The sequence below is a fragment of the Poecilia mexicana genome, unplaced genomic scaffold (assembly GCF_051168715.1).
Source record: "Poecilia mexicana isolate PSO_F unplaced genomic scaffold, ASM5116871v1 scaffold_15, whole genome shotgun sequence".
NCBI lineage: Eukaryota > Metazoa > Chordata > Actinopteri > Cyprinodontiformes > Poeciliidae > Poecilia > Poecilia mexicana.
In genome coordinates, this window is record NW_028263384.1 from 8,296,481 (window position 1) to 8,323,371 (window position 26,891).

At 39.5% G+C, this 26,891-nt stretch overlaps 3 protein-coding genes across 3 annotated transcripts; all 3 read right to left on the bottom strand.

Moving 5' to 3' along the window:
• Nucleotides 1-5,355: 5,355 nt before the first annotated feature.
• On the bottom strand, nucleotides 5,356-8,724 carry cgasa (cyclic GMP-AMP synthase a). Its single transcript, XM_014978627.2, has 5 exons — nucleotides 7,921-8,724; nucleotides 7,572-7,785; nucleotides 7,093-7,350; nucleotides 6,829-6,928; nucleotides 5,356-6,595 (listed from the first exon to the last, which is right to left on the bottom strand). Exons 1-5 carry the CDS (start codon nucleotides 8,722-8,724, stop codon nucleotides 6,244-6,246), a joined length of 1,728 nt encoding a protein of 575 aa, XP_014834113.2. The 3' UTR covers nucleotides 5,356-6,243.
• Nucleotides 8,725-8,972: 248 nt separating this feature from the next.
• Nucleotides 8,973-14,498, bottom strand: eef1a1a (eukaryotic translation elongation factor 1 alpha 1a). Its single transcript, XM_014978631.2, has 8 exons — nucleotides 13,918-14,498; nucleotides 12,049-12,233; nucleotides 11,738-11,917; nucleotides 11,280-11,576; nucleotides 10,875-11,025; nucleotides 10,427-10,683; nucleotides 9,929-10,163; nucleotides 8,973-9,793 (listed from the first exon to the last, which is right to left on the bottom strand). The coding sequence occupies exons 2-8, from the start codon at nucleotides 12,190-12,192 to the stop codon at nucleotides 9,669-9,671; spliced, it is 1,389 nt and encodes a 462-aa protein (XP_014834117.1). The 5' UTR covers nucleotides 12,193-12,233; nucleotides 13,918-14,498; the 3' UTR covers nucleotides 8,973-9,668.
• A 938-nt stretch (nucleotides 14,499-15,436) lies between these two features.
• Nucleotides 15,437-25,940, bottom strand: slc17a5 (solute carrier family 17 member 5). Its single transcript, XM_088012952.1, has 11 exons — nucleotides 25,500-25,940; nucleotides 23,557-23,753; nucleotides 23,204-23,437; nucleotides 22,070-22,157; nucleotides 20,734-20,820; nucleotides 20,082-20,200; nucleotides 18,848-19,009; nucleotides 18,592-18,724; nucleotides 17,898-18,045; nucleotides 17,629-17,719; nucleotides 15,437-16,977 (listed from the first exon to the last, which is right to left on the bottom strand). Exons 1-11 carry the CDS (start codon nucleotides 25,582-25,584, stop codon nucleotides 16,840-16,842), a joined length of 1,482 nt encoding a protein of 493 aa, XP_087869078.1. The 5' UTR covers nucleotides 25,585-25,940; the 3' UTR covers nucleotides 15,437-16,839.
• Nucleotides 25,941-26,891: the final 951 nt, after the last annotated feature.

Consider the following 26,891-nt stretch of genomic DNA (forward strand, 5'->3'; position numbering starts at 1 on the left):
ACTTATCTATCTTTATGAGACACCCAGTCAGTTTTAATGGAAAAAGCAGTCCGAACGACTGCTTCCCGTTCAGGATCCGTAAGGCCGATCCAAAAACCGTTTGAAGCATATGAGAGGGCTATTTGTCGTCTCATTTAGTACCGCGATTCATATCTGTAGCTCATTCACAGTAATTGCAGTGAGAGAAAAATGGAGTGCGCTGAGCTCAGAGATTTTGCAGAAATGTATGTAAAACACTGGGGAGCAGCGTCAGTTATCCTGTCCCAAAACTTTGCTCTGAAGCACCTGGACCGAAAACCATAAGCCCTAGGGAAATTTTGAAAACATTTTACCGGAGCAGGCATTCGTATCAATGTCATGACCGACTTTCATACCAATGGAGCAATTTTTGCACCCATGAGAGCGGTTTCAAAATTATTTTGGGGTCAAAATTCCACCCTTTTTCTCACTCTAAAAAGCGGCAGTTGGTTTCAGTTACACTCTAAGGTTTCGGCACTTGGAAATTTCGCTCGTTTTTCACTTTTTACGTCGCCATCGTAACTCCGATCCCCGAGCACGCGCCTATTTTGCCGCGTGGGCGGGGCGGAGCGGCAAGAAGACGAAGGGGGAACCGTATCTGATGGGGAAACGCGGATTGACGTAACACCGGGATTGAGACACACGTTTTGATACCACTTTTGTGGGTGGGCACGCAGCGGTACGAGCCGCATTAACGGTGATGGAAGAATAATAAATAATATAGAATAAAGAGACATTCTATTGGGTGTAGAACAATAGGTGCCTGCCATGCACCTATGCATGGCAGGCAGTGCTCTCCTTATGCATTGCTAATGGCATGCCCCAACTATAATAACTAGAAAAATAGCTGTTCCTAGCGAAACAGCCGTGAGAATGCATATTTGCAGAATGACTGCAGCAGAAATGCAAGAAAAAGTTGAGAAAAGTGTAAGAAGTAGGGAAAAGCAGAAGAAATTGAAATAGTTGAACAGTGATACGTAGCAAAGAGCAGAAATTAGCTGAAGCAGAAATCAGAACAAAACCACAAATAGTTGAAACAGATGAACAGTGAAACATAGCAAACAGCAGAAATTAGCTGAAGCAGAAATTAGTACAGATCCAGAAATATTTGAAGGAGTGAAACTTAACATAAAGGGCCAAAGAAGCATATTTGCAGAATGATTGATGCAGAAATATAAGAAACTTGAGAACAAAGAGTAGGAAGTTGGAAAAAGCATAAGAAAGCTACAGTCATATATTGTAAAAATCCTTTGCCCAGTAGTGGAAATTAGCAAAGGTGTTGCAGAATTCAGCTGAAGACGCAGAAGTTTGTGTGCAACCTGAATTATTTGAAAAAGTCAAAACAGAGCATAAGAAAGACCATAGTTAGCTAAATTATGGTCTTTATATATATATGTATATATATATATATATATATATATATATATATATATATATATATATATATATAGATAGATAGATAGATAGATAGATAGATATGTATATAGATATAGATAGATATAAAATCAGTGATGTGCTGTCAGATGAGGCAGGAGAGCCAGAGCCACACCTGTGGTTTGTACTATAAAGTCCCTATTTATCATTTAACTAAAATATGATGTTTTTTCTTCAGAATTGCTGAATTTTCCCATTGAAATGCTTGTAAGCGAAGCCGGTGAGGCAGCACCGAGCTGAGCCTCACCTGTGATTGCGCAACCTCTCGCTAAGAGCGCCGGTTGCCATTCTATGAGAGCATGCTCCTCCTGTCTGTACGTCGCCAATAAAATGGTTAAAAACATGTATGAACTTATTTTCCATAATTTAGCTTATGTATTTAATGTAATGTGTTTTTATTGTCACCAACTAAGTGTGTAACGTGATTTGTGTGATGAGGAGCGATCATAAACGGCAGAGAACAGATGAGTGAGGCAGGCAGTTCTCGTGTCTCATCGCTGGGGGCGCTCATGAACCCAGACATTGTGACTGCACAACTGCAGAGTAAGAGATGGTAACAGCGAGTTAGCAATACAGTAGCTGCTCTGATACAGAGAGCGAGAAAGACGTGGTTTTGAGTTGCACTTTAACGGTTTCTCCCTTTGCTTTTAAGCACAGCACGAAATTAATAATATCTACATGTCTAAGTTTGATTGAGATCACGGAATCATGAATGGCATGTAAAGGAATAGCCTTTTTGCCCTCCAGCATTGTAGCATGCGAGAAATTTCCTTATGTAAACAATAACATGCAGGGGGTCTAGATTTGTAAATCCGATTATAATTAAGTCGGTGCCTCACCAGGTATGAACCTCACCGCAAGTCACTAATCTATCTATCTATCTATATCTATCTATCTATCTATCTATCTATCTATCTATCTATCTATCTATCTATCTATCTATCTATCTATCTATCTATCTATCTATCTATCTATCTAATTAGTACAGATCCAGAAATATTTGAAGGAGTGAAACTTAGTAAAGGTTTTGCAGATTTCAGCTGAAGAAGCAGAAGTTTTTGTGCAACATGAATTATTTGAAAAGTCAAAAAGTGAAACAGCGTAAAAATATCATAATTAGCACAAGAGGAAATTAGTGCAAAACCATAAATAGTTGAAACAGTTGAACAGTGAAACAGCAATAAGCTTACATTAAGGGAAGCAGAAAAACCAGAAATATTTGAAGGTGTAAAACAGCAAAACCAAAAGCAAAAAGGATCAGAAGAAGCAGAACATTTTCATATATTAATTGCTAAAATTGAATAAAAATTGCAGAAGAAATTAGAAGATAGTAAAAACCAGTAGAACCAGAAGGCAAAACAGAAAAGCAGACTTGCAGAATGCGTAGAAAGAGATAAAAACAGTGGAAGATGAAGGCATCTTCATCTTGAAAAGGTGAAAGGTAGTAAAACCAGTGGAAGGCAGTAGAAACCAGTAGAACCAGAAGGCAAAACAGAAAAGTCGACTTGCAGAATGCATAGAAACAGATTAAAACAGAGCACAAGACAAAAATACATTGAAAGAATAGGAGAAAGTGTGACATGGTTGTACTCCAGAAGAGTTTGACAGAAAACAGTAAGACCTGTAGCAATAATAGTAATAATTCCATAAAGTAGACACACGTAGCTACATTTTAATGCATAAATTATTTCTCTACAGTGAAATATGTATGAACAGCGTCAATTTGTTTGTCAAAAAGCAGAAAAAAGTTCAAAAACGGCAGTTACTAGAGTGTACACTCTGGCAACTGACGTCAGTTAGTGAATTCCACCATAGGAATGAATGGGGCAATAAATTTGCACAAAAGGGCAATTATTTCAAAAAGTGCAATAGTGAAGTTTACCAAAAGTCATAGGTCCATTCTCCTGAAGAAGCTGAACGTTTTGATATATGAATTAGTACAATTAGTGAAAGATAGTGGAAGTAGTTAAACGTTGAAAAAGGTACGGAAGACTGGATAATAATAATAAAAAAAGAAAAACAGAAAAACTATAAGTGAGAATGCATTGAATGCATTCTCACTGATAATAAAAAAGAAAAACAGAAACACTAGTAGTGAGAATGCATTGAATGCATTCTCACTGATAAAGGGAAACAGAAACACTAGTAGTGAGAATGCATTGAATGCATTCTCACTAATTAATTAATAATTAATTAAATTAATAATAAAGAAAATAATAAAGAAAAACAGGAACACTAGTAGTGAGAATGCATTGAATGCATTCTCACTGATAAAGAGGCATTCTATTGGGTGTAGAACAATAGGTGCCTGCCATGCAATGCATGGAGGCAGTGACTGACCTGCTTCGCAGGTCAGTCACTGCTCTCCTTATGCATTGCTAATGGCATGCCCCAATAATAAACAGACATTCTATTGGGTGAAGAACAATAGGTGCCTGCCATGCAATGCATGGAGGCAGTGACTGACCTGCTTCGCAGGTCAGTCACTGCTCTCCTTATGCATTGCTAATGGCATGCCCCAATAATAAACAGACATTCTATTGGGTGAAGAACAATAGGTGCCTGCCATGCAATGCATGGAGGCAGTGACTGACCTGCTTCGCAGGTCAGTCACTGCTCTCCTTATGCATTGCTAATGGCATGCCCCAACTAATGTAATTGCCTTCCAACACTAACTTAAAGCTGTAAATTCTGTGAACGTCATAAAGTCACTGAATGTCGTAACGTTCAGTGATTCAGTGGCTGTGATGATTATCTTGTATGAGTAATTCTTAACGTCCTTATAAATTACCATGAGACCAAGAAAGCTGTAAGTTTCTGTTTTGCTAACTTATTTAACCTGTTTTGCAGGTACATTTTATTCCAGTACATGCTTATTTCTTATTATTTATGCAACTGGTGTAATATAAAGCAGTTATCTTTGTGGATTGGACATACTTAACTTTAGATGTGGATTACTGTAAGGTCTTGTGAGAACTGCTGTGTGCCAGTCGCCTTCTATCAGGAATCAAACAGAAATCTTTTACAAATGACTGATTTATTCCCCTTCCCGAGCAGGTTGGATTATATATGGCCACCCAGTAATGCCCACAATCACAACATGAGCCTCATGTCCAAGAAATGCTAGAGTTCAGTTTCTTTTTTATTTTTACTTTATTTTAATCCAAATTTTATAATCTTACAAAGAAAAACATCGACATTAAGCAGCATAAATGGGTCACTAAGGGAAGGAGATGGTGATACATTGCAAAAAAATAAATAAATACAGATAAACTGAATAACAGTGAACTTTGATAAAATGCCAAAACTTATGGAGATGGGGCCAAAGTTCAATTTCACATTCGAAGAAAATTGCATTCCCAGAACATTTAAATCAGATGACGGTTTATAACTCAAAATATGAGATCGTTTTATGCCACCCAAATAAAATTTTGCAGAGTTGGTCATTAGACAACCACAAAACATGCAAATGGCTACACTGTAAAATGCTTATTTGGGTTCATTTAGTAAAAACTAAACAGTGCATAAATATCAGTCACAAGATGACTTTTCCCCCCTTTATTATTAGTGTAACTGGTATTTATCATTAAACAAATACGCACAATGGATTACATAAGAAAATGACTTTGCAACATCCAGTTTCACCTCATGAACAAGGTACGACTAAGACGAAGCCACCAAGGACCTGAGTGGGATTGTGTTGATAGGAGTGGTTAACATCTCGTGTGTTGTGAATCAGAACCAATCTGGCATAAGTTTGTTCACTGGGGAAAAAAATTAATAGGTGGACAATGTTAGGAGAGGAAAAATTCTTGAACTTTAAAAACTTTTTGACTCGTTAAATCCTCTCTTATGCCCGGGTTCAGAAAAATGCTGTGCGCAAAGACTGAGATCACGCAGAGATAACAGCGTCACAATAATCAGCATTTATTCAAGACAGATGCATACTATCACCAGACAAACGCATCACAAAACATCAGAAACCTCAGAGCACAAACACATGAATTTACCTGAGAGAGAAAAAGACAAAAGATGGAAACGACAAACAAAAAGCAAAGACGTCTTTGGAGAAGTTGCAAAAGCAAAATCTGATTTGTTACTTCTGTGTAGAAAGTTTTATCTTCTTTTCTTTAATTTATTCAAATAAGGCGTATCTTTGCTCATCCAATCCAGGAGCTATCTCTGACCCTCTATCTGAAGCCAGAAACCCCTGCCGTGTTTACGGCCTTTCACAGATGAGTGTGAAAAGCTACAACTTCTCCTGTATTGTTTTCCACACAGACAAAAGACAGTTCAAACGATCCTAGCAAACCATCTGCTGTAACTAGAATGAGTTACTGATTTCAAAACCACAATTAGGCCATTTGAATCAAGACATGTTAGGTTTTAAAACTAGCTTACTTTAAATTTATTTTCTCAACAACAACTAACGCTTATACAGCAGATTTCATTGGGGCCATTGCAGTAGGTTAATCTGCTGATTATGAATATATTTCATTCAAATGTTAATAAACCCCTGAGCCTTTGTAATATTAAAAGTAGATCTATGTGACGTAAAAATAACTACTGCGATTGTAAATGTGTTTATATAGTGTTTCTTAAGAGGAATTAGTGGAAACAGTAGAAACTCTGTTTCTTTAAATATTTAATAAAAAAGAAATATTTAAATAATTTAGTTTTTTTGTTTTGTTTTTTAACAGAAAAAAACCCCCCAGTAAAATCTCTCTCACATCAGTGAAATTGATCTGACATGAACGTTGAGCTCGGGATCAGAATTTCCCGTTCTGTCGCTTAACACGGATTTTGAAGATATGCGTCAAAGATGGGGAAGCCGTTTTCTCGTTGCTCCTTGACGCAGTCTGCCAAATGCTTGCAGCGGGTTTTCCCCAGACCAGAGAGAAGGTTCTGACTGGGGATGAAGAAGTTGTAGAGTTCACCACGTCTCAGGTGGCTTTCGAAGTCCTGCAGGAGCAGGCCGAAGCACCGACTGAGATCTGACGCTCCCCAGTCGCTGTCTCTGGTTCTGGAGCAGCAGGCGTGCAGGAGCGTCGTCTTGGCGTGGTAGGAGCAGAACTTGGCAAGTGAAGGGTCGTTTTCCTTCAGCAGATGCAGGAGATGCTTGAGGAGCTTCAGACAGTGTTTTCTGGATAAAAAAAAAAACTTGAATAAATACACTTGAGAATTGATAAAGAACTGAAAAAAGTTTTGAGATTATGAATCCCACACGTGATTTAAAAAAAAATGTTATCAGAGGGCCTGGATTTTCCATCAAAGAAAATCTGGTTATATCTTTTGCCGAGGCTGTCTTTAATTCTGTAATTATGTTAATTACATTAAAAAAAATAGTGTTTGCAAAATATGTGTAAGCAGTCTTGCCTGCAGCAGCTTGCTCCCTCTCTTTCACAGCATGTCTTCTCCGATCCATGGTTCTTTATAATTTCCTTCTCAATGTGGGAGAATGAAATCCGCCAGACATCTGCGATGGAAAGACAAAACAGTCCATTAGCTGCAGTGTAAGGCTTGTCTAGTAAGATAGCATGTAAACTCTTTAATCTTCTTGTATTAGACATTCCTAATCCTCTTTTCAGTCTGCCAACACTTGGATAATTCAGTTCAGAAGTTCTGTAAAGTTGCACTCACCTTTGTTAAGAACGCCGTCGTTTTCCACGTTGCCTCTACCTTCGTATTTTGGCACAAGGTAGTAAGGTTTCCATTTGTACTCCCGTTTCACTTTAGTCCCAAGCCACTGGTCAATTTTCAAGCCGTCGCTGGTGAAAGACGGCCAGCTTGATGTCACTTTGAGACAGAGAACAACATCGAGGGAAATGGTGACTGAGCCCACTTTATGGGCCAAGGTCACTGCAGGGCAGCCTCCTTTTTTTCTCTCAATCGTCCACGCTAAAGCAAGAAAGACAGTTTTCATTACAAAATGATGACTGGTTTATATTCACCTCACCCCCCGAAAAATGGATGTAATTACTGGAAATGTGATATATTCATGAAATATTTGCATTCTTATCACATACCATATCAAACAATTTCTGTAACATATTTGTTTGATTAAGTTAATTTGACATAAAATGCAAACGCAGAACAAAGCCCCCAAGTTGGGCACTAACCTGGAAATCCCTTGGCAAATTTCTTCACTTCGTTTCTGAACTCTTGAAGCATTTCGCTTGCGGATAAAACATCATTCTGCTGGAATTTCATTAAATGGCTATTGCCACGTTTTAATGCCACGCTGTAGAAGGCTCCGTTTTCCCCAAATGGTTCGATCTGAACTCGTTCAACCGGCATTGGAAGCATAACGTCAAACTCGTCAGGATCCGAGATCTGTGTGAACAAGAATGTCATTTGGCATAAATAACTTAGTGACGTTATGGTTACCAGATGATGGCATTTCTAAAAATGTTTGTGCTGTGGAACACATTCAATTAGTCTGAGAAAATGTTAGCAGTTGTATCTCACCTTAAGGTTTTCATAATAGCTTCCTGTGCGCAGCGGTTCGTCCACGTCTTGAAAACATATGGTTTCCTTTTTTAAATGCCTAATTAGGTTTCCTATAAAATCATTCACAACTTTACTCGTATCTGATTTGTCCTTTGCCCTAATCTTCAGTTTTCCTAAAGTAGACTGTAGGACAGAGTCCCCTGAAACTGATCTTGTCTTCAGCATCTTTGGCTTTATTTTGTCAGCATGTTCTATATCGCAGGACTTTTCAGCAGCTGTTTCTTTTTTTCCCCCTGCAGGTCTCTCTATCTTTTTCTCCTTAAGTTGTGCGCCTTCCATCTTTCCTGCAGCCTTGGTACAGCGAGTTAGGGTCTCTGCCTTACCACCAGCTTTAGGTTTAGTGGTCTTGAGGGAAGCCTTTGCCGTCTCTGACCTCATTGTTGTAGCTTGTGATTCCAGGTCTCTATGCAAAGGAGGTTTTTTCACTGATGTGGACCTGCTGGAATGGATTTGGGTTTTAGTCTTCTCTGGAGGCGTTTGTTGTTCTCTGCTATGCTCCCTCGTTAAATGTTTGCCCTTTTCTTTAGTGGTTTCCTTCACAGGCGGCTTCTCTTCGGCATGGTTTGACTTCAGAGGATCGTCTTTCTTTTTCCTCCCGATGGTTTCCCGCTTCTCCTTTCTAGAGTCCGAACATTGTGTTGAGTCAGGGCTCTTTGCCTGACGAGATTTCTCTCTGCAACTCATGATGAGGAAATGAAAGCAATGAAACCGCGCTGCTGAAAATATACTAATGCCAGGCTTCCTGTTACACGCCCCTACCATATTTGGTTGAATGCCCTCGAGCTCTTCCATGCGCAGTTGTATTCAGTCATTTACTTTCTCACAGATTAGATATCTTTTCATTGAGTGGATTTATGTGCAGTTTTGTTTCCATCATTATAAAAAAAAGATGTTTTTTATTCCTGTGACAACAGCTACATCTTGTGGCTATGAGCTTGAATGAATGGAATTTTCTGACTTTCTAAATGCATAGGTTCAGATACAAACAGTACTACCAGACAACAAAGTACTTTGGTTGAAAGATGTTTAATGTTGCAAAGAGGCTCATGCCGTCTCACAATAAGGTGCAGTAGCTTATGCCAATTCAGTATTCCTCGGTGAAAGTGCAAAATTAGCAAAAATGCCAATCAAAGTGCTTCAGGAGTCAAAAAGAGAGGTTGTTTTGAGTTCCTTCACAAGGACAGGCTTAAACTTCTTCTAAGTGGTATAAAGCTTAAATACAACAGATGTTTCACTAATACACTAAAACGGTTCTAGCTAACATGTTTAACTCTTGCTATTGGTTCACATTGAGCAGTAAGTAGGTGTGAAGACTTAAAGCAGAACATGTAAAGAGACCCTGGACCATAACTCCAGACAGCTAAGGTTTACAGTGTAAGTCTATTTGTTCAGTATCACAGAAAAGTATTACCATAAACCAAATTAACAGCTCACATTTAGTACCATGTTGTATGTTTTTTTTTTTTTTTTTCAACTTCTTGTTTCCACATGTTACACAATGGTAGTCTAACCACTGAGATGGATTCGGGAGTATGGCAACATGGATTGAGGATCTAACATCTTTCTTTCCTTCGAATGCTTTTGCGATGCATTGTGATGATTAACCAGTCTTTGATTATTAAGTTGAAGTGGCCAATCATAAGATGGAGTTGGATGAGGGCTGTCCTGCCTTGGGAGACCTTGTGGTCGGCAGAGCAGCACAACATTCATTTGTTCCTCTGGGCCTTCTGAGCAGACTTGGTGATTTTACCAGTGGTAGACACTTTCTTCTCCACACCTTTTATCACTCCCACGGCCACAGTCTGACGCATGTCGCGCACCGCAAAACGACCTGTGAAGGAAATTCAAGGGAAAAATTAAACGATGCAGAGCACAACTTAACAGTGCCGTATTGGATACCTTTGAGGAGCCAAACGAGACATTGAGAGCTTTTCAAGTCATTCAAGCCCTTCCCAGTTGAACTTACCCAATGGAGGATACTCGGAGAAGCTCTCAACGCACATAGGCTTGCCAGGAATCATATCAACGATGGCGGCATCTCCAGATTTGAGAGATTTGGGATTGTCTTCCAGCTTCTTGCCGGAGCGGCGGTCAATTTTTTCCTTGAGCTCTGCAAACTTGCAGGCAATATGAGCAGTGTGGCAGTCCAGCACAGGAGCATAACCAGCACTGATCTGCCCAGGATGGTTCAGGATAATCACCTACAAAGCAAAGTGGATGGCCTGTAAATAGGATTCTTTTTTTTGTTTTGTTATTTTTGTTCTGATTTAACAGTAATTACATAGTGTTTTACTAATTTCCTTTGAGGTTTTATAGACTAAAAAAAAGAACATCCCACTGCCTATCACTGTGACTTAGTAATGGGAATATTTTCTTTGACCATACTTCAAAAATAACTTGATGCTATAAATACTTCAGAAGAGATTGTTTCATGTTTCTACAAAATACAGTTTGTTGTGTCTACCTGAGCAGTGAAGTTGGCAGCTTCCTGTGGAGGGTCGTTCTTGCTATCCCCGGCCACGTTGCCACGGCGAATGTCCTTCACCGACACATTCTTGACGTTGAAGCCCACGTTGTCGCCTGGGAGGGCCTCCGTCAGTGCCTCATGGTGCATCTCCACAGACTTCACCTCGGTGGTCACATTAACGGGCGCAAACGTAACGACCATACCAGGCTTCAGTATTCCTGTTTCTACCCGACCCACAGGCACAGTTCCAATACCTGAGGAAGAGGAGGCCACACAATATGAGCATTGGTGAAAGACATCGAATGGTTCACCTTTGGACTTAAAAAAAAACAAAAAAAAAACATGCTGTCCTACAAGGAAACTGAATGCAGGATTAAAAAAAATTCAATTCCATCTCATGTGCTAACATAGTTTTTAACTCTATGTTCGTAAATGCGCTACATGCCTCCAATTTTGTACACATCCTGCAAGGGAAGACGTAGAGGTTTGTCTGTCGGGCGGGTTGGGGGCTGAATAGCATCCAGAGCCTCCAATAGTGTGGTCCCTGATGCACTGCCATCCTTCCTGTTAATCTTCCACCCCTTAAACCATGTCATCTAGAAGATAAAAATGGAACAAATCTGAAAATTAACTGTTAAAAAAAACATTCACAAAACATCCTAAATTATCTAATAGAAAACTACGTAAGCCAATGGAAATGCGAACTTATAGACGGTATAATATGCTAGTAATCAGTTGAAGACGCCTAAATTTTGCTGTGACAAGTTCTGTACGCCTGACAATAGTTTCTTCCCTATTACTGCGGTGCTGTTGACCGTCATCGCTGGTTTGAGTTGAGTCAGACGCTTACGTTTGGGCTTGGCTCAAGCATGTTGTCTCCATTCCAACCAGAGATGGGCACAAAGGCGACGGTGTCTGGGTTGTAGCCAATCTTCTTAATGTAGGTGCTCACTTCCTTCACAATCTCCTCGTAGCGCTTCTGGCTGTAGTTTGGCTCGGTTGAGTCCATTTTGTTGATGCCCACAATCAGCTGCTTCACGCCGAGTGTGTACGCCAGGAGAGCATGCTCCCGAGTTTGTCCGTTCTTGGAGATGCCGGCCTCGAACTCTCCTACACCTGCCGCTACAATGAGCACTGCACAGTCAGCCTAAGGATGTACAAAAAAAAAAAAAGAATACTATTATAAAACGATTGCAAATTATCTTGAACATACGCTCCAAGATGGCTTTTGAATACTACTTTAGGAACAGTTATAAAAACAGATCCACTAATTCTTTCAGAGTTGGGGTAATTACTCATTTTGCAGACCTGAGAGGTGCCAGTGATCATGTTCTTGATGAAGTCCCTGTGGCCTGGAGCGTCTATGATGGTAACATAGTACTTGCTGGTCTCAAACTTCCAAAGTGAGATGTCGATCGTAATGCCACGCTCCCTCTCTGCCTTTAACTTGTCAAGCACCCAGGCGTACTTGAATGAGCCCTTCCCCATCTGGAAAAAAAATTTTTTAATCGAGATAATTTTTTATTACAAGTGACTGTCTTAAACAAGACAATTTCTAAGCTCTAAGCCACTCTACTTGCATCAAAGGGTTATTCTTAACTCGTCCCCATTTACTTTACCTCAGCAGCTTCCTTCTCAAACTTCTCAATTGTTCTCTTGTCGATGCCACCACACTTGTAGATGAGGTGTCCTGTAGTGGTGGACTTGCCAGAGTCCACATGGCCGATCACGACTATGTTGATGTGGAGCTTCTCCTTTCCCATGACGACCACAGTCGGCGGCTGAAGTCACTAGTCCGCTAAAGCTGTGGTTGAGTTATCGAGATCAGGAAATGGATGAACCAGACATTAGGAATGTACATTTGATATGTACACGTTAAAAAGTTAGTGCATATTAGACACTTATTATACCTGAAAGGATTTTTGATGCAGAAATGTTATGACCAACAAAGATATAGAGAAGACTTTCCCAGTAGACACTCACTGACACCCTCCACAAAACCAAGGATATTAATGGAAAAGTTGCAAAGCCAGTGATAACTTGAGGAGCCTGGTACAAAGTCAACACAGTTGTCTTCAAGGCACCTCAAGCCAAAGGTACCAATATCTGCTTTAATGCTAACATAGTATCGTGACTGTTTAATTGGCCAACAAACGTTCCTGACCTAAACTCCACAGAGAACCTATAGAGTATCGTAAAAGAAGATGAAAGACTCTTCAGGTGAGCCAGAGGTCGCCGTTGAAGCAAGCCGGGAATCCAACACCTCAGTACCTCTGTGCTACATTTCAGAATTAAAAATCTTTTAATTCAGTCTTGTGTAAATCTAATTTTCCGTGAAGCTGCTTTTCATCAGCTGTAAACCTGAATGATTAAGATTACATGTAATTAACCCTTGAAATATCACTGATAAATCTTTTAGGCTTCATTTTTAAAATTGGCAAAAGCAAGTTAACCTTTGCACGACATGGTGACTTATTGAGATGTATTTGATTGGCAAAGCAGTTGATTGCAGGTATTTTAAGGGAAGATTCCAGCTAAATGTGCTTATATTCTCAGAAAACAAACAAACAAAAAAGATGCTCAAATGTTTAATATCTAATTTTTCAGAAATGATTCAAGATGCTGCTAGTCAGACCTCTGACCAGAGTCTGAACACAAGACGCCTTGCCCCTCCCACTCTCTGATCCTACATCCATCCAAACTCCTGCGCTCATCTTTACATCTCAACTTGTCTTCAACACATCTGAGTCTATCAGCTGATACCGCAGACTCGGTACTTGCTCCCTTCCAAGCCAGAATCCACCATTTTGTCAGATCCAACCCTCTGACAGTACAGCAGCCATTTCTCTGACACTGCAGAGCTCTGCATAAGGGCTAATGCAGATCAGACTGTAATAACTGCACGACTGTTGCGTTAATCAAGTGAAACATCACAATTCCTACTTGCACGGGCAAAGTTTGGCATTTAATTGTTCATGCAGTTTGCCATTGTCTGCATCCGAGACGGGGCGGCTCCGGTGGTAACATGTATCCTCACATGATCTTGTTCCAGACAGGTCGAAGTGGATCAGTCCCAGGACAGCTGCCACTTTCGTGGTTTAATAGATGCCCCAGAAATAACGTCACAGCCACTGCCGCAGTGCGCATCGGCAAACAAAAGCTGCTCAAACTGCGGGGAAATCCCTAAAAAAGCGCGGCCACTGCGGTAAAACTAACGGCTGAGGGATTTAAGGGGAATTGCCAGCCCTCCGCCATGTTCTGTCATCTACTCGCTTGCAGACGACTGAGTGCGTATTAAATACCAGCAGGTTGCATTCTGCATCACATCTCTATAAAAACAAAACACACACACACACACACACACACACCGGGATGATGCTTAAAAAAGAGAGAGCTTCATAAAGATGTTCATCAGAACTAAAACGAATCGTCCCTCCATGCGTGTCGTTTTATTTATTATGTTTTTGTCTTGATGCGGTGCGTCGTACCTGAGAGCTGGCCGGTGTCAGGTTGGCAGCAGGAGCGCAGAGGCTGCGGAGAGACGCTGATCCGTTTATAGCTCTCAGGACAGGCGGGGGTGTTGCGTAACTGCGCACAACAGGCTCTGCTCAGCATCCCAACGAGGAAAACTGCTCGCTAACCGCTTTATAATAGAGCACAGCCACCTCAACAAGCCGTCGTTATCAGTTTCATTTGTGCCGTAACACTATCTTGAAAGCAGTGTCTGCCATTAAGTGGAGAAAAATTAGTTTTTAGATTTTTTTTGTTTGTTTGATTTTTGGACTGCGCGTCCGATAATTAAAATGCCTCACAATGCGCATTGTTTTAGTGTTTAAGAAGCTTGTCCGGGCGGAGAAAAGTCGCTTAGCAAGCTGAAACAATACACAGGAGGTAAACTGCTCTCCAGACGCTCTGTAGTTGGATCACCATGAACCCAGCCGTCCTTTAAGCATGTCTACTGCGCCTGTCCGACAATTAACGCAACAGCCACGAGCCACTGACGAGGCGTCATTCATAGTAAATCATTCATGATTACTGCAACTGTGAAGCCTGGTGTAAAGGGGGGAAGCGGTAAATCCAATTTCACACAATTTGCTTGAAATATTTGTGGATTTGATCAAAATATACTAAGTTGTGCATAATTTGTGAAAGTATTTATACAATTTAAATGTCACACATTCTAAAGTTACAGCTGCAAACTTTTGAGGGCATGCATCACAACAGCCTTGCACGTCCACAATGAAGGTTGATGGGGAGCAATACTCCCTCCATCAGGAGCAATTTTGAAGTCCTACGCCAGATGACTAGATTTAAACCTGGACTTTGACTGGACCTTCCTAAGTAAATATGCTTTGACTGAAATTAAACATTGCATTGTACTGTATTTTCAAGCTGAAAATGACATTTTGTTCTTAACTTAATATTTTTAGCTCCATCCTTCAACTCTGACCATCCTCTCTATCATTGCTGAAACAATGCACTCCTACTGCAATGATCCTACCACCCTCATGTGTTGCCAATTTTGTTCAAAATGCAGCCCTTTTCCATGATGAACAAAAATATGTCATCCCTGCTCCTCTTCTTCTACATATTTTCTGCTTCTCCACATAGCTTATGAAAGAAAAAAACTGTCTTTTACCTTCTGCTTAAAGCTCTTGAAGAAAGACATGGTTTGAGGAGTTCATGACAGCTGACCCGTCAATGGATTTTGGTTTCCTGCAGCTCCAGCATAAATGATGAGTTCCCTTGAGGTTGGCGAGCGTATCCTGGCAGGTTTGGAGTTGTGCTAGTTTTAATTCAACTTTTGGGTGACGAATTAAGCAACACTCCCCAAATTTCCTAAAACTTGAGAATGCTTCACAAAGACGGCCCTCATTCACACGTCACCATCCCAGTCACATCTGGTGCTGCTTCGTCTTCATGATGTCGTTGATGTTAAACCTCTAAAGTCTTCACAGATTTTTATGGGCTTATAAACTGTTTTGGAAATGAAAACCCAAAGCAATGTCAGATTTGTCACTGGCTGTATTTGATACATTTCCATTACATGACGGTGAATAACGAAATTTTTCTGGAATGTTTCCGTTACAGTTATTTACCATCATATCCATTTACAGTACAACACAATACACAAAGTCCCTTTGATTCCTTGTATATCAACACAGAAGCAAAGATTAAGAATATATATAATCAGAATAAAGAGCTGGATTACAAGTGTCTTAATTAAGGCATAAGTGCATTACTTCTACTTCCATTGTGGTGCTACTTGTGAAAAGCAATATTAATAACACATTGGTTTCACATGTTTAAATGAGACATATCAATTAAAAAAAAACTAAAGTAAACTTAATTTTAAGAAATTAGATCTAATTCAATTGACACTGAAACTATTTGACTTTTCAATCCATATATGGCATAAAACACCTGAGAAAACAGAGCCCTTCATCTGAATCACTGATTTAGAGTTTAGCTGTAATTCCCTTATTGAGAAACAAAAAGCTTATTTTCAAGAAATACTGTAACCCGTTTTTCTCATCTGATGAGCACTAAAAACTACAAGGAGGGCCCTGGTGACCCCTCAATTAAACAAAGAAAGAAAAAAGAGTAAACATTAAGAGATAATTCCCGAAACACATTTACATCGCAAAAAAAGGCAACCACAACAAACAGAAATATAAAGACTTTTTAAGGCGACCTTGACATAAGGCTAGTTTCTTTTCTCTCATTAGATGAGCTCAGATATTATTTTTCTTTCTAAAGGAAAATCTGTAAAACAAACACTCCCCGGCTCTTTAGTCCAAGACCTAAAGTAAACCACCTCACATATGCAAAAGGAGGCAGGTACAGAGTTAAAATGTAGATAAAAATGTGACAAATTACAGTTTTTGTCATCTGGGTTGTTGTAACAAGGTACAAATGTTTTACTAAACTTTACACAAAACAGTGGGGGAAAAAAAAAAACCTTCTTGTTAGTGTGAATCTTTGTTGGTTTAAAAAAAAAAAACAAGAAACGGATTTACTGTAGGATTTTTGAATGACAACACAATGAAAGCAATGATAACATTATTGCTTCTGTAGCGTCATTGCCTTGGAGAACATTGTGCCAAGTTCCTAATGAAGCTTAGATAACAGGTTACAATGCAGACTCATTTACTGGCCTTTTTCACTCAAACATTTAGTCTGTGGCTGTGAAACTGTCAACCTTTTAACTAAAACCAGCTGCTGTCCTCTATGGAACAAAAAAAATATACTCTTAGCTCTTTTCTTCTTAAGATCATAAGGTAAAATTTTTACGTTATTAAAATATGGGTCTTCTTTACTATGACTACGTCAGAAAATATGAACTCTGCTGCTCGACATCAGCACAAACGTCTTACTGAGTTTTCTCCCTGAATGGACGTGAGGACGAATCAGTCACCGTGGGAGTAGGTTGTGCGGACCGCCCAGGGCTGGACCGTCCCTCGTCCAAACACGGCGTAGAACAGAGCGCCAAACACGTTGATGGCAGCGGCGATGTAAAACACAAACTGCCATTCCTCTATAGTGTTCTGGAAGACAATCGGCACAGAAATGGATGAACAGCAGTACACACAAAGCAATGTTTCAGATCAAAATAACTTTAAATTAAATAAAAGTAGCAGATCGGTTAGAAAAGTGTTTGAATCATTTCTCTAAATGCCTTACATCTGTTCTCTGCACGATAAAAATGTTGCAGTTTTGATCACTGAATTGCACAGACAGAACAGCTGAATTGTGACTTCCTTCTAGTGAAACCATCATCTTGGTTTCCTGTAGTAAATTAAACATTAATGGTGGCATTCTTTAAAGAATTGTGTGTATGGAGCAGTAACTTCTAATGTTATCAGAAGTGTTTGCTTTGGGTCTCCACTCAGAAATCAAACAAGTAGATAAAAACTTTAAGCAGTTGTTGCAGAAAAAATTTTTAATTTTTCATGTAAATCGAGCATAGAAAAAATGAAAAATCGTCCCAGGTTGAAGATGACCGCCCCCAAGTGGTCAAATGTTGAACAGCACATCTTTTAGATGGAAGAGTAAAGCTTCAGACTCATTGTTCACAGTTTGAGGGACTCTAATGAGGTCATCTTTATTGGTGCGCTTGGGAAAAAAAAAAGTCTTAACCTGAAATAATGATAATTAAAAAAAAACCAGTTGCTTTCAGTCATGAAACGCCAACTCACATTGTGTGTAAGAGCTCTTGCTATGACTGGTCCCACCATACCAGGAATGGTGGCAAAAGTGTTGGTGATTCCCAGCAGAATACCGGCATACCTAGAAAAATATGCATGCATGCATGAAAGTCACAACTGATCAACATTCACTAACGTGCGTGACAACAATATTTTGAAACAGTCTAATAACATTTCAATGCGTTATAAAATGTAGACTAGTTCTGAAAAGCCGTCTTTCAGAGCGGGATGGGCAGACTGGTTCGCGAACATCATCTTACGAAGGAGCGATGTCGAGGTGGTTGATGTTAAAGCCGGAGGCCGAGACTCCGCCCAGAGCAGAGGAGATGGTGAGGAAGGTCACGGCCAGGCTGTAGTTACAGCCTGTGTAACCTGCTGCCACCAGGAACACGGCGGGCCCAATCATACCTGACATAAAAACAAACAGTGTTTTCTGCAATCAAAACCAAAACAGGGCTGAAGCAATAAATCGTGATGAATCGATTATTGAAATAATCGTCAACTAATTTAGTAATCGATTAATCGTCAAGTGAAGCCCACAGACCCCAAAAAAACACCATATTCAAAGCGGAAATTAAACCAAAACTGTTCAGAAGATAAGAGTGTTTTTACCTTTGCATTTAAGATAAAACACTTGTGTAAATACATTTTACCCAAAACTCTCCAAGTGGCAAAGCATTAACGTCACCTGGTTCAATTTCACTGAATGAACACTATGTAAAATGTTTATATTTTTATTTAAAAAAGGAACTGAATTATTTGTTTGTTTGCATATTCTAACGCATTTCTAATTATATGCAAAAAAGAAAAAGTTTATGTGGTTGAATAAAAAATCTGATGAATGTGCCAAGTTTTAAAAGACCCGATTAATCGATTAATCGTCATAACAATCAATAGAATAAGCAATTACTAAAATAATGGTTAGTTGGAGCCATGCTTGTAAATGTTTATTACCAATCAGAGAGAAGGACTTCCTGACGAAGACTGTAGAGTAGAGACGAGTCTCTCGCAGGTAATCGGCGACTTGGCCGCTCAGCACGGCCATCAGAGCGCAGCCCAGGTACGGCAGAGCGGAGAGAAACCCGTTCTGTCAGGACAAACATCAAAATATTCTTCCTTTTAACAGAGTCTATCTGGCATTTCCTGCCTGGGTTTATCATCTATAACAAAACGTGCCATTATTTTTTAGACGTCGCGCAGCCTTTCTCACCTGCTGTATGCTGAATCCCAGGATGTCGTTCATGTAAGTCGGCAGGAGGGTGAGGAGCGTGTAGAAGGTCCAGTTGTAGGAAAAGTGAGCCACGACGATGGCCATCAGCGGCATCGAGGTTACGATGGCTCGCCAGGGGATGTGGCCCGCAGAGGTAGACAGCTGGGAAGAAACAAAACAATGTGGAAATTTTGTTTGCGTCGTCTCTTTGGTGTGTGGTAGAAGAGACGTCTTGCTTATTAATCGGGACAAAAAAGCTTCCATAGTTTGAGTTTTATCTGGTGTTTGATAACCTTCAATGAAAGATGGTGCATTAATTGAAAGTTTTATTTCTCATTTTCAAAAAACAAAAAAACAAAAACAAAAACAAAGATGTCGAAGGAAGAGGAAGTTTAATGTTACACTTGAAAACAAGTGAAAAGGTGATTCTAGGCTCTTTGTCTCCCCCTGCAGGTGTAAATTTTAGCAACAATGGCCTCATTTCCACTTTTGTTGCATGGTGTACTCTATTGTTGGAGTACACCATCCAACAATAGAAACTAATGAAAGCATATAATTGGCTTTAATAAAATAAAATAAAAGCAATCACTAGTGACAGTCAATGAATTAAGTGTTTATTAATAGCAGGGTTCGTACTCTTTTCCCACTGTAAAATTCAAGCATTTTCAATGATTTCAGGCACTCGGACGAACCCCGTAATAAATAATTTCTCATTTTAAACAACAGTTAAGGCACTTTTGGAGCTCCATAAGTTGTTGCTCTTGCAATTTTTACATTTGAAAATCATTCAGCGCATCAAACCTTGACAAATTATCTTAGCTTGCATCACACATGACAATAATAAGTTATTTATCAGCAGAAGAAGTTAAATTGTACAATAAGTTGAACTACCCATATTTCTTTAAATTACAGATGCTGGTGGCTGCAGGAGGTGAGTTTTAGGGTTAAATGTTCTACATTTTATGAAACTAATCTCCAGTTAACCTAGCTGAGTATTTCTGCTGACCGTGTTCATATAAAGGAATAGATAAGGCAGCATTTATTTAAATTTCATAGGTTATAAAACATATCTACACAAACCACGCCTGTTAAGTTGATGCAAACTGTGGTTGACTATTTCATATAAGGTATCTGTTGTAAACTGCAGATTCACTGTGAGTTTCGTCACCAAACTGCTGAAGAAGGCAGATAAGAAAATAAAATTTGCAACAAAGAAATGTGTGCGAGGTGATACCTCATTTTTCAGAGAGTTGGTGATGTAAAGCCTCTCCTGCTCTGATATCCGAGGGTGACTGTTTGGACTGTCAAAGACGAGGAAAGCCCACAGGACGAACCACACCACGCCGACAGCACCTGGACACACATGGACACAAATGCTTGCCTCACCACAACTCAAGACTTCAACACCCACATGATCGCACATACTCAGAGACGTGTGACTTTTATAGGTTCTAAGACTCGGAAAGGACAACGAAGCAACTTTACAGCAAGTCAGCAAGAAGCGGATGCAGTGGAAGTTGTGGATGGTTTTAATCAACAAGCTGTTTCCTCTTCAGTCTGCTTAATCACTGTTTCCACAAAACAAAGAGGAACAAACAGCAAACTCAAACTGCTTCGTTGATACCACGTCGATTCATTCCTGACATTCTTCGTCACTCAATGGCAATTGATAAAACATCCAATGTAGTTGACCTTCATTGTCGTAATTTGATGTCATTTAACATCTTATAAGAAATTCACAACAGCCTGATTTAATATATGACAGAAAGAAGAATAACTTGTGGGAGTCTTTGTTGTTCGCCGTTTAAAAAGCAGTGATGTAACCCAAGTAGCAGATTAGCAGAGCGACTTTTCTTCAACTACCCGCATTCGACAGGCGTCATTACCAAAGAGGTAGAAGACGTAGGGCCAGCCCATGTAGAAGCAGATTTCACCAGACAGAGGCAGAGCCACGACGGTCCCCAGCTGGGCTCCTGGGACGGGACACAAAACGGAAAACATCAGCCGTCCACTGCTGCATACAATGAAATAGCAAGACTATTTATTTTCAGTTATTTATCGTTTGTTTATATGTTGGAATAGTTTTAAAATATATGCATTGTGTACTCCTTCTCCAATAATGTCAATTTGCTACAACATAAGCGACAACCAACCATCTGAACAGATACATCTTTAAACTCAAACTGCATATATTCATATATATATATTCATATATTCATAATAATGAAGAAAGAAACAAGATACATCCTTGTTTAAAGCACTCTACTGAGTCATCATGCTTCATTATACCCTGATAGATAGAATATTGCATTTTAATATTTTCTTCAAAGTAAAACTTGATCTACTCTCTCTGGTTTGTTTAGACAGATTTGTTCCATAAACAGAAACACAACGCTCCATTTGTTTACTTCTGACCTCTCAAGCTCTGAAGTCTCTCTTTTCATAATGCAAATGTGTCGGTAATATGCTATAACTTGCAGACTATAATAAATTTAGTTGATTTTAAGTTGAAGGACAATTGGGCTTCTTGGACCTCTGTAGCGTTTTCTGCTTATATTTCTATCCATAAATATATTCTACAGCTACTGATGGCATAGCAGTGACCAAAAATAATCAATAAGAGTGATTAGCGAACAAGACTAATCACAATATCCCAAATTGTTGGGATATTTGTTGTTGTGTCATTTTATAATGACAATGTATGTCATGAAATCATAAATTAGCAACAGAAACTGGACAGTTGATCAACCTCATCCTCGTTGCTCCGAGTGTGCTACGCAGTAAACGACCTAATCAAATCATGCTCTGCAATTGGATTTAGCACTAAAGAAATTCTCGTGATTTCAGTTCAGAATCTCTGTATCATCATAAACATCAGCACTACTTGCTGCAGTGGATTTGGCTAAAAAAAACACAAAAAAAAAACAAAACAAAAAAAAACATGCAGATAGATTATTTTCTGATTATAGCTTGTCAGACAATGGGGAACAATAAACAACTGTGTTTAGGAATGCACTGGTTAGTCGTGTTTGTGTTCTGATGAGACCTAAGCTGACCCACATGATTAATGGCAGGACGCCGTTAGCAGTTTTAGGGTTATTAATGCAGCCTCTGTTAAAACATGGCTCTAAATCACGGTGCAGAACCAAAAATGGCTTTAATAGAACGTGGCTGATAATAAAGTGAACATTTTGTAGCATATTTTCCTGCGTCTCTTCTCACCAATGTATGAAATGGTGAGCAGTCTGCTTCTCTCCAGCGGGGGGGCCCACGATGCCCACATGGTGTACATCGCAGGGAACGTGACACCCTAGATACAAACGAAAAGAAGAAAAATTACAAAGAATCTGATAATAATATCTGGTTATTAATTATTTTTGTTTTTGCATGTAAAGTATTCCCTGCCATTGTGAGGCTTTTAAATCATCTCTGTCAGTTTTAGACACACTTAAATGTCCTGAATTTACCCGGCATTGCCACAGACTCCAAGTTACATTTAGATAAATACGCTGTGATCTAAAACATTTTACTTTTGCTTTATGGGCAACAACTGAACCCCTGTAAGGTGAACTGCAGTCCTGTTCTCCGCTCCTTCCCTCTTCCCATTAACTCAGAACATTTTCATTCTCCGTCATCATGTAAAGACGATGCGTTCATTATGGTGATTTTTTTTTATCTTAGCTAATTTTAGCACATCCTGTAAACCTTATTATCTTCAGATTTCTTTTTAAGAAAAGTTGCAAATATTTGCAACATTTTTACTGAACATTTAAAGGGATGATTTTATGCCTTTTCCAGACACATAGCGCCATTTTACAGCACAATAAATTAACTATATCACCTTCAGTTGTTATGAAAATACCACACATATCAAACATGACCTATAAGAAATTTGACTTTTGCTTAGGCACTCTTGAATGGTTGCCGCGGGAGATTCAAGGATTTCTCAAACATGCATGAAAGAATCAAGGCAGCACTCAGGATATGTTTTTGCTGAGGGAATAACATTTTAACACGACATAAAGCTGGAAAAAAAAAGTCAATTTCACATAACACCAGCCCTTTAAACTTTTTTCAATAAAGAGTAGGGAGCAAATCTGATGCAACTGATGTCTAATATTTAAATTCTAAATGTACTTTTTATAACCACGGTTTTCTCATAAACTCCTTCAGATGAAGCTTTCCAAATGAGTATTATGCCATAAACACAACACTGATACTTGGAGCGACTCTGTTTTGTGCAAAAACTCCTTGACTTGTTTAACTCATTAAATTATGTCCGTACTGTGAGAAAGACAAACACTTTCGTGACTGACTCTAACGACCGTGTTGCCAGGAACGTCCTTGCTCGCGTACCTCTCCGACCCCCTCCAGCGCTCTCACTACGATGAGGTAGCTCGCGCCCAGGTCGGCGGCCAGGGGCGTGAGCAGCGTGAAGAGGGCGGTTCCCAGCACGCCGAATCCCATCAGCCACTTGGCTCCGCAGCGGCCAGCCAGGTAGCCGCCGGGGATCTGCGTCAGGATGTAGCCGTAGAAAAAGGAGCCCAAGATCCATCCCTGAGTCGCAGAGTCCCAGTTGTACACACCAGCCTGAGAGAACACGCCAAGTTGTTATTTTGAATATTTTTTTGTAGAGCCATTTAGAATGCTGAAAGTAGAAGGCTGTAGTAGTACAGTGGTACGTAACCAAATGTGGCTGTAATACTCACCGACTGGTTGTGTTTGGGTTGTACGGGGGTGTTGTTGGGGGTGCACACCGAGCCACTGTGGTCACTTCTGGACTGGTGGGTGTTGTTGAGCATGTCCACCATCGCCACGCTGAGGTTCACCCTCAGAGAGTAGACCACGAAGAATCCGTAGCTGGAGAGCAACGCCAAGCCGTAGCGCGAAGAACAGCATGCTGGTGCTGAACGGAGGAGGAGAAAACGGATAAACGGCCGGGTGAATAATTTCCAGTAAATCATTGCATTGGTGTCCACAACATTTTCGACAATGACAGTCGTTATTACTGAAGAAATTAGAGAAACCCGGGTTTGGGATCCGCAACACGTTTGTTTTTAACCATTTCAGAACTAGACCTACTTTCAGAACCACAGGTCCAGTTTAACTCCTCCGTCTGGGAAGGTCAAGAGGCCATAAAAAGTACTCTAAATATTTATCTGTGCAAGTTTAATGTGGAAAACAAAGAAAGGATGCCATTAATTTAAGTAAAGATGACAAATTATTTTGTTTTCTTCTCTTTATGTGTGCAGGGTTTTGATGGGGGTTTTTTTTACCTTGAAAACTCAATTTCATATTGTATCAGGCGGGAGAATAAATGATTAGACGGTAAAAAACAAAATCTTGAATTAGATAGTGGAACAAACTGTACAAACATTTATTCATGCTGGGTTTTTTTGTCTTCGCCAATAGGGATTCAGATTTTGAAAATTATCAATCTAATTTTCCCAGCCTTTTTCAAGACAGAGTATCTTTAAAAAAAAAAAGAAAGAAAAGAAAAGAAAAAATATCACTGGGGTACTAAATGCTTCTATTTTAAATAAGTTCATGCTGTTTTTAAATTAAACATATCTGTTATTCTTTTAAGTATCTTGTACATAAAACGTATTACAGTTGTAGTTTGTTTTATTACATTCATGTTAAAACAACATGAATGTTATGTTGGCTCTTTGTTTCATTACAAAATTGCTTCAGTCACCAGTCATCCAAACAGAAACACACCAAGTTTGTTCATAATTTTCCATTTCAATGTTATGTGTTAAAGAGCTTTGACATGAAAGGCACATATTTTTGCAAGAACTTTTTTTCATTAAACAAAAAAAAAGTATGCTCATATTTTCCAAGTTAATTCTAAACAAGTTATTTCCACCTCGAATCACCTTCTCCCTTGAATGCAGAAGTAGTTGTATTAATGATGTAATTAATGAATTTACATGCAAACTCTTTGTCACTGTAGTTCGACTTGTACATAAATCTCCAAGCTTTGCATTAAGCACAGGTAGGAACCATTATGATTCTACTGTATCACAATTTATTTCAGAATTGGGAAGCACCACTTCCTTAAATTGCAATTGCAGCACTGGCACAACTTTCCAAGCACAGCTGAATTTTTGTCAGAAAAATTCAACGAAATGTAGTCTGTTAAAAACACTCCAACACTAAAGACTCGTAGCTGCAACTTGTGCTTCGCATGCTTAAATCTGAACTTTGATCTGTACTGTAACCTGCGCAGTTTTTATGCAGGTATGTAAATAATGACGCCACTGACTCGGGTAAACCTGTTTCATGAGATTAGACTGAGGTTGGCATAGGAAGTTCTCCACGAAGGCAAACAGGAAAAGATACGGATATTCATTGGGTACACCTGAGAGTCAGTGAAGTAATTCAAAACATATTGGCGATGTAAAATAGTTGGTGGCAAGGAGTGAAGTTCTTGTTGACAAGTGTAAACAAAACAAAAAAATTGGAAGTGGGAGCTTCTCGTCTTTAAGTGCACTTAAAAATAACTTAAATAAACTCTGAAGTGTCCTTTTGCGTTCTTGAAACAAAGAAAACCAAACCACCAACTCATATCTGTTGGGTCAACCTTGCTAGCCTATTAGCTGCAGATTTTTTTTTAAAAATATTATTATTATTGTTGTTGTTGTCTCACCTCTCTGGATTTTGTCGTCTTGTCTTCGGTGAAGGAGCGGCCTTTGCTGATCGTCTTTCTCGGCGTCAGAGTCGTACCGCTCCATGTTGTCAGCAGAAAGTGGCCAGAAGACGGTAGACAAACAGCTAAACGAGAATCATCACTGTAGCCAGAGTGAGAGGAACGAAAGCCTTTCTGCAGTCAAAAACTAAGTCACGTGATCTGCGTCAGCGGACAGGAAGTAATGGTTTTCAATATGGCAAGTAAGTTTGTCATATAATAGTTAGGCTCTTCAAGATACATAACACCGTTAAAAATATCCTCACCCAACATTTCAAATCATTTTGATAGTAGTAACCTTAAGTAGACATAAGGGGGAAACATATTGGCCCGAGACCAGGAATCGAGCCACGATTTGCGCTCGTCCCTGCTGGAACTATAGCCTCTGTATCTTGGCCGAGCTCTGCCAACTGAGCCACCCCTCCGCCCCCAAATTTCGAACGCACCTTTGCGGTGACGTATTTCCGCTTACATTTAACACGTTGATCACTTCCAGTTGCCACACGCGCTCTATTGTTTTTGTTGGTAACTGCTAGAGCTAAACCATGAAAAGAACTCAAAGGTTTAAACATTTGCGGGCTACAGGTTCCACAGCGGAGTTCTGTTGTGTGCCATTTTGCCCAATGACTAGTAGGTATAATAGAGTACTTAGTTTTTTCCATTTTCCTTCTAATTTGGAGTTAAGGCAACAGTGGATAGTGGCTGTCCGCAGGGAAAACTTGATCATTAAAGCTCACACTCGCGTGTCCGGCATTTCAAACTTCGGGATATCAAAGAGCCAGCATCACAAATGGGAAGAGGCGGTTAAAATGTGGAGCTGTACCGGTGTTACGTCAATCCGCGTTTCCCCATCAGATACGGTTCCCCCTTCGTCTTCTTGCCGCTCCGCCCCGCCCACGCGGCAAAATAGGCGCGTGCTCGTGATGAGCACTGAGAAAGCACGCGCGTGGCAAGCACGCGCTTGTTCGGCGCGCTTGTCTGAGGAACTACGGACACCGTGAAAGCTCAAACAACAAGTTTCGGCAAACTTGTCACACTTTCTTCACGTTTTTGCGGGAAACTAATAGTAATAATACTAATAATTATAATAAATATAATAAATATATATGTTATACATATTATGATTATAATAAATAATATATATTTTATACATATATTATAATTATAATACATAATATATGTTATAGTTATAATTATAATATATATATGTTGTATATATTATAATTATAATATGTTGTATATATTATAATTATAATAGATAGATAGATAGCATAATGCTATATGAATTAAAAACAGGGCAATGCAATTTAATGCTCAATATTACCCATCAGATACCGTTTTCCCTGTTTTACA

What these genes read in the sequence shown, in the direction of transcription:
- cgasa (XM_014978627.2), bottom strand. Translation starts at nt 8,724, where the DNA reads ATGGTAGGGGCGTGTAACAGGAAGCCTGGCATTAGTATATTTTCAGCA. An exon ending in GCTATTATGAAAACCTTAAG is followed by an intron (nt 7,786 to 7,920) that starts GTGAGATACAAC and finishes TTGTTCACACAG; the next exon opens with ATCTCGGATCCTGACGAGTT. An exon ending in GAGGGAGCAAGCTGCTGCAG is followed by an intron (nt 6,596 to 6,828) that starts GCAAGACTGCTT and finishes TTTTTTATCCAG; the next exon opens with AAAACACTGTCTGAAGCTCC.
- eef1a1a (XM_014978631.2), bottom strand. Translation starts at nt 12,192, where the DNA reads ATGGGAAAGGAGAAGCTCCACATCAACATAGTCGTGATCGGCCATGTG. An exon ending in TGCTTGAGCCAAGCCCAAAC is followed by an intron (nt 11,026 to 11,279) that starts GTAAGCGTCTGA and finishes TTTATCTTCTAG; the next exon opens with ATGACATGGTTTAAGGGGTG. An exon ending in CTCCGAGTATCCTCCATTGG is followed by an intron (nt 9,794 to 9,928) that starts GTAAGTTCAACT and finishes TTTCCTTCACAG; the next exon opens with GTCGTTTTGCGGTGCGCGAC.
- slc17a5 (XM_088012952.1), bottom strand. Translation starts at nt 25,584, where the DNA reads ATGGAGCGGTACGACTCTGACGCCGAGAAAGACGATCAGCAAAGGCCG. An exon ending in CGCTGGAGGGGGTCGGAGAG is followed by an intron (nt 22,158 to 23,203) that starts GTACGCGAGCAA and finishes GTTTGTATCTAG; the next exon opens with GGTGTCACGTTCCCTGCGAT. An exon ending in CACCTCGACATCGCTCCTTC is followed by an intron (nt 17,720 to 17,897) that starts GTAAGATGATGT and finishes ATATTTTTCTAG; the next exon opens with GTATGCCGGTATTCTGCTGG.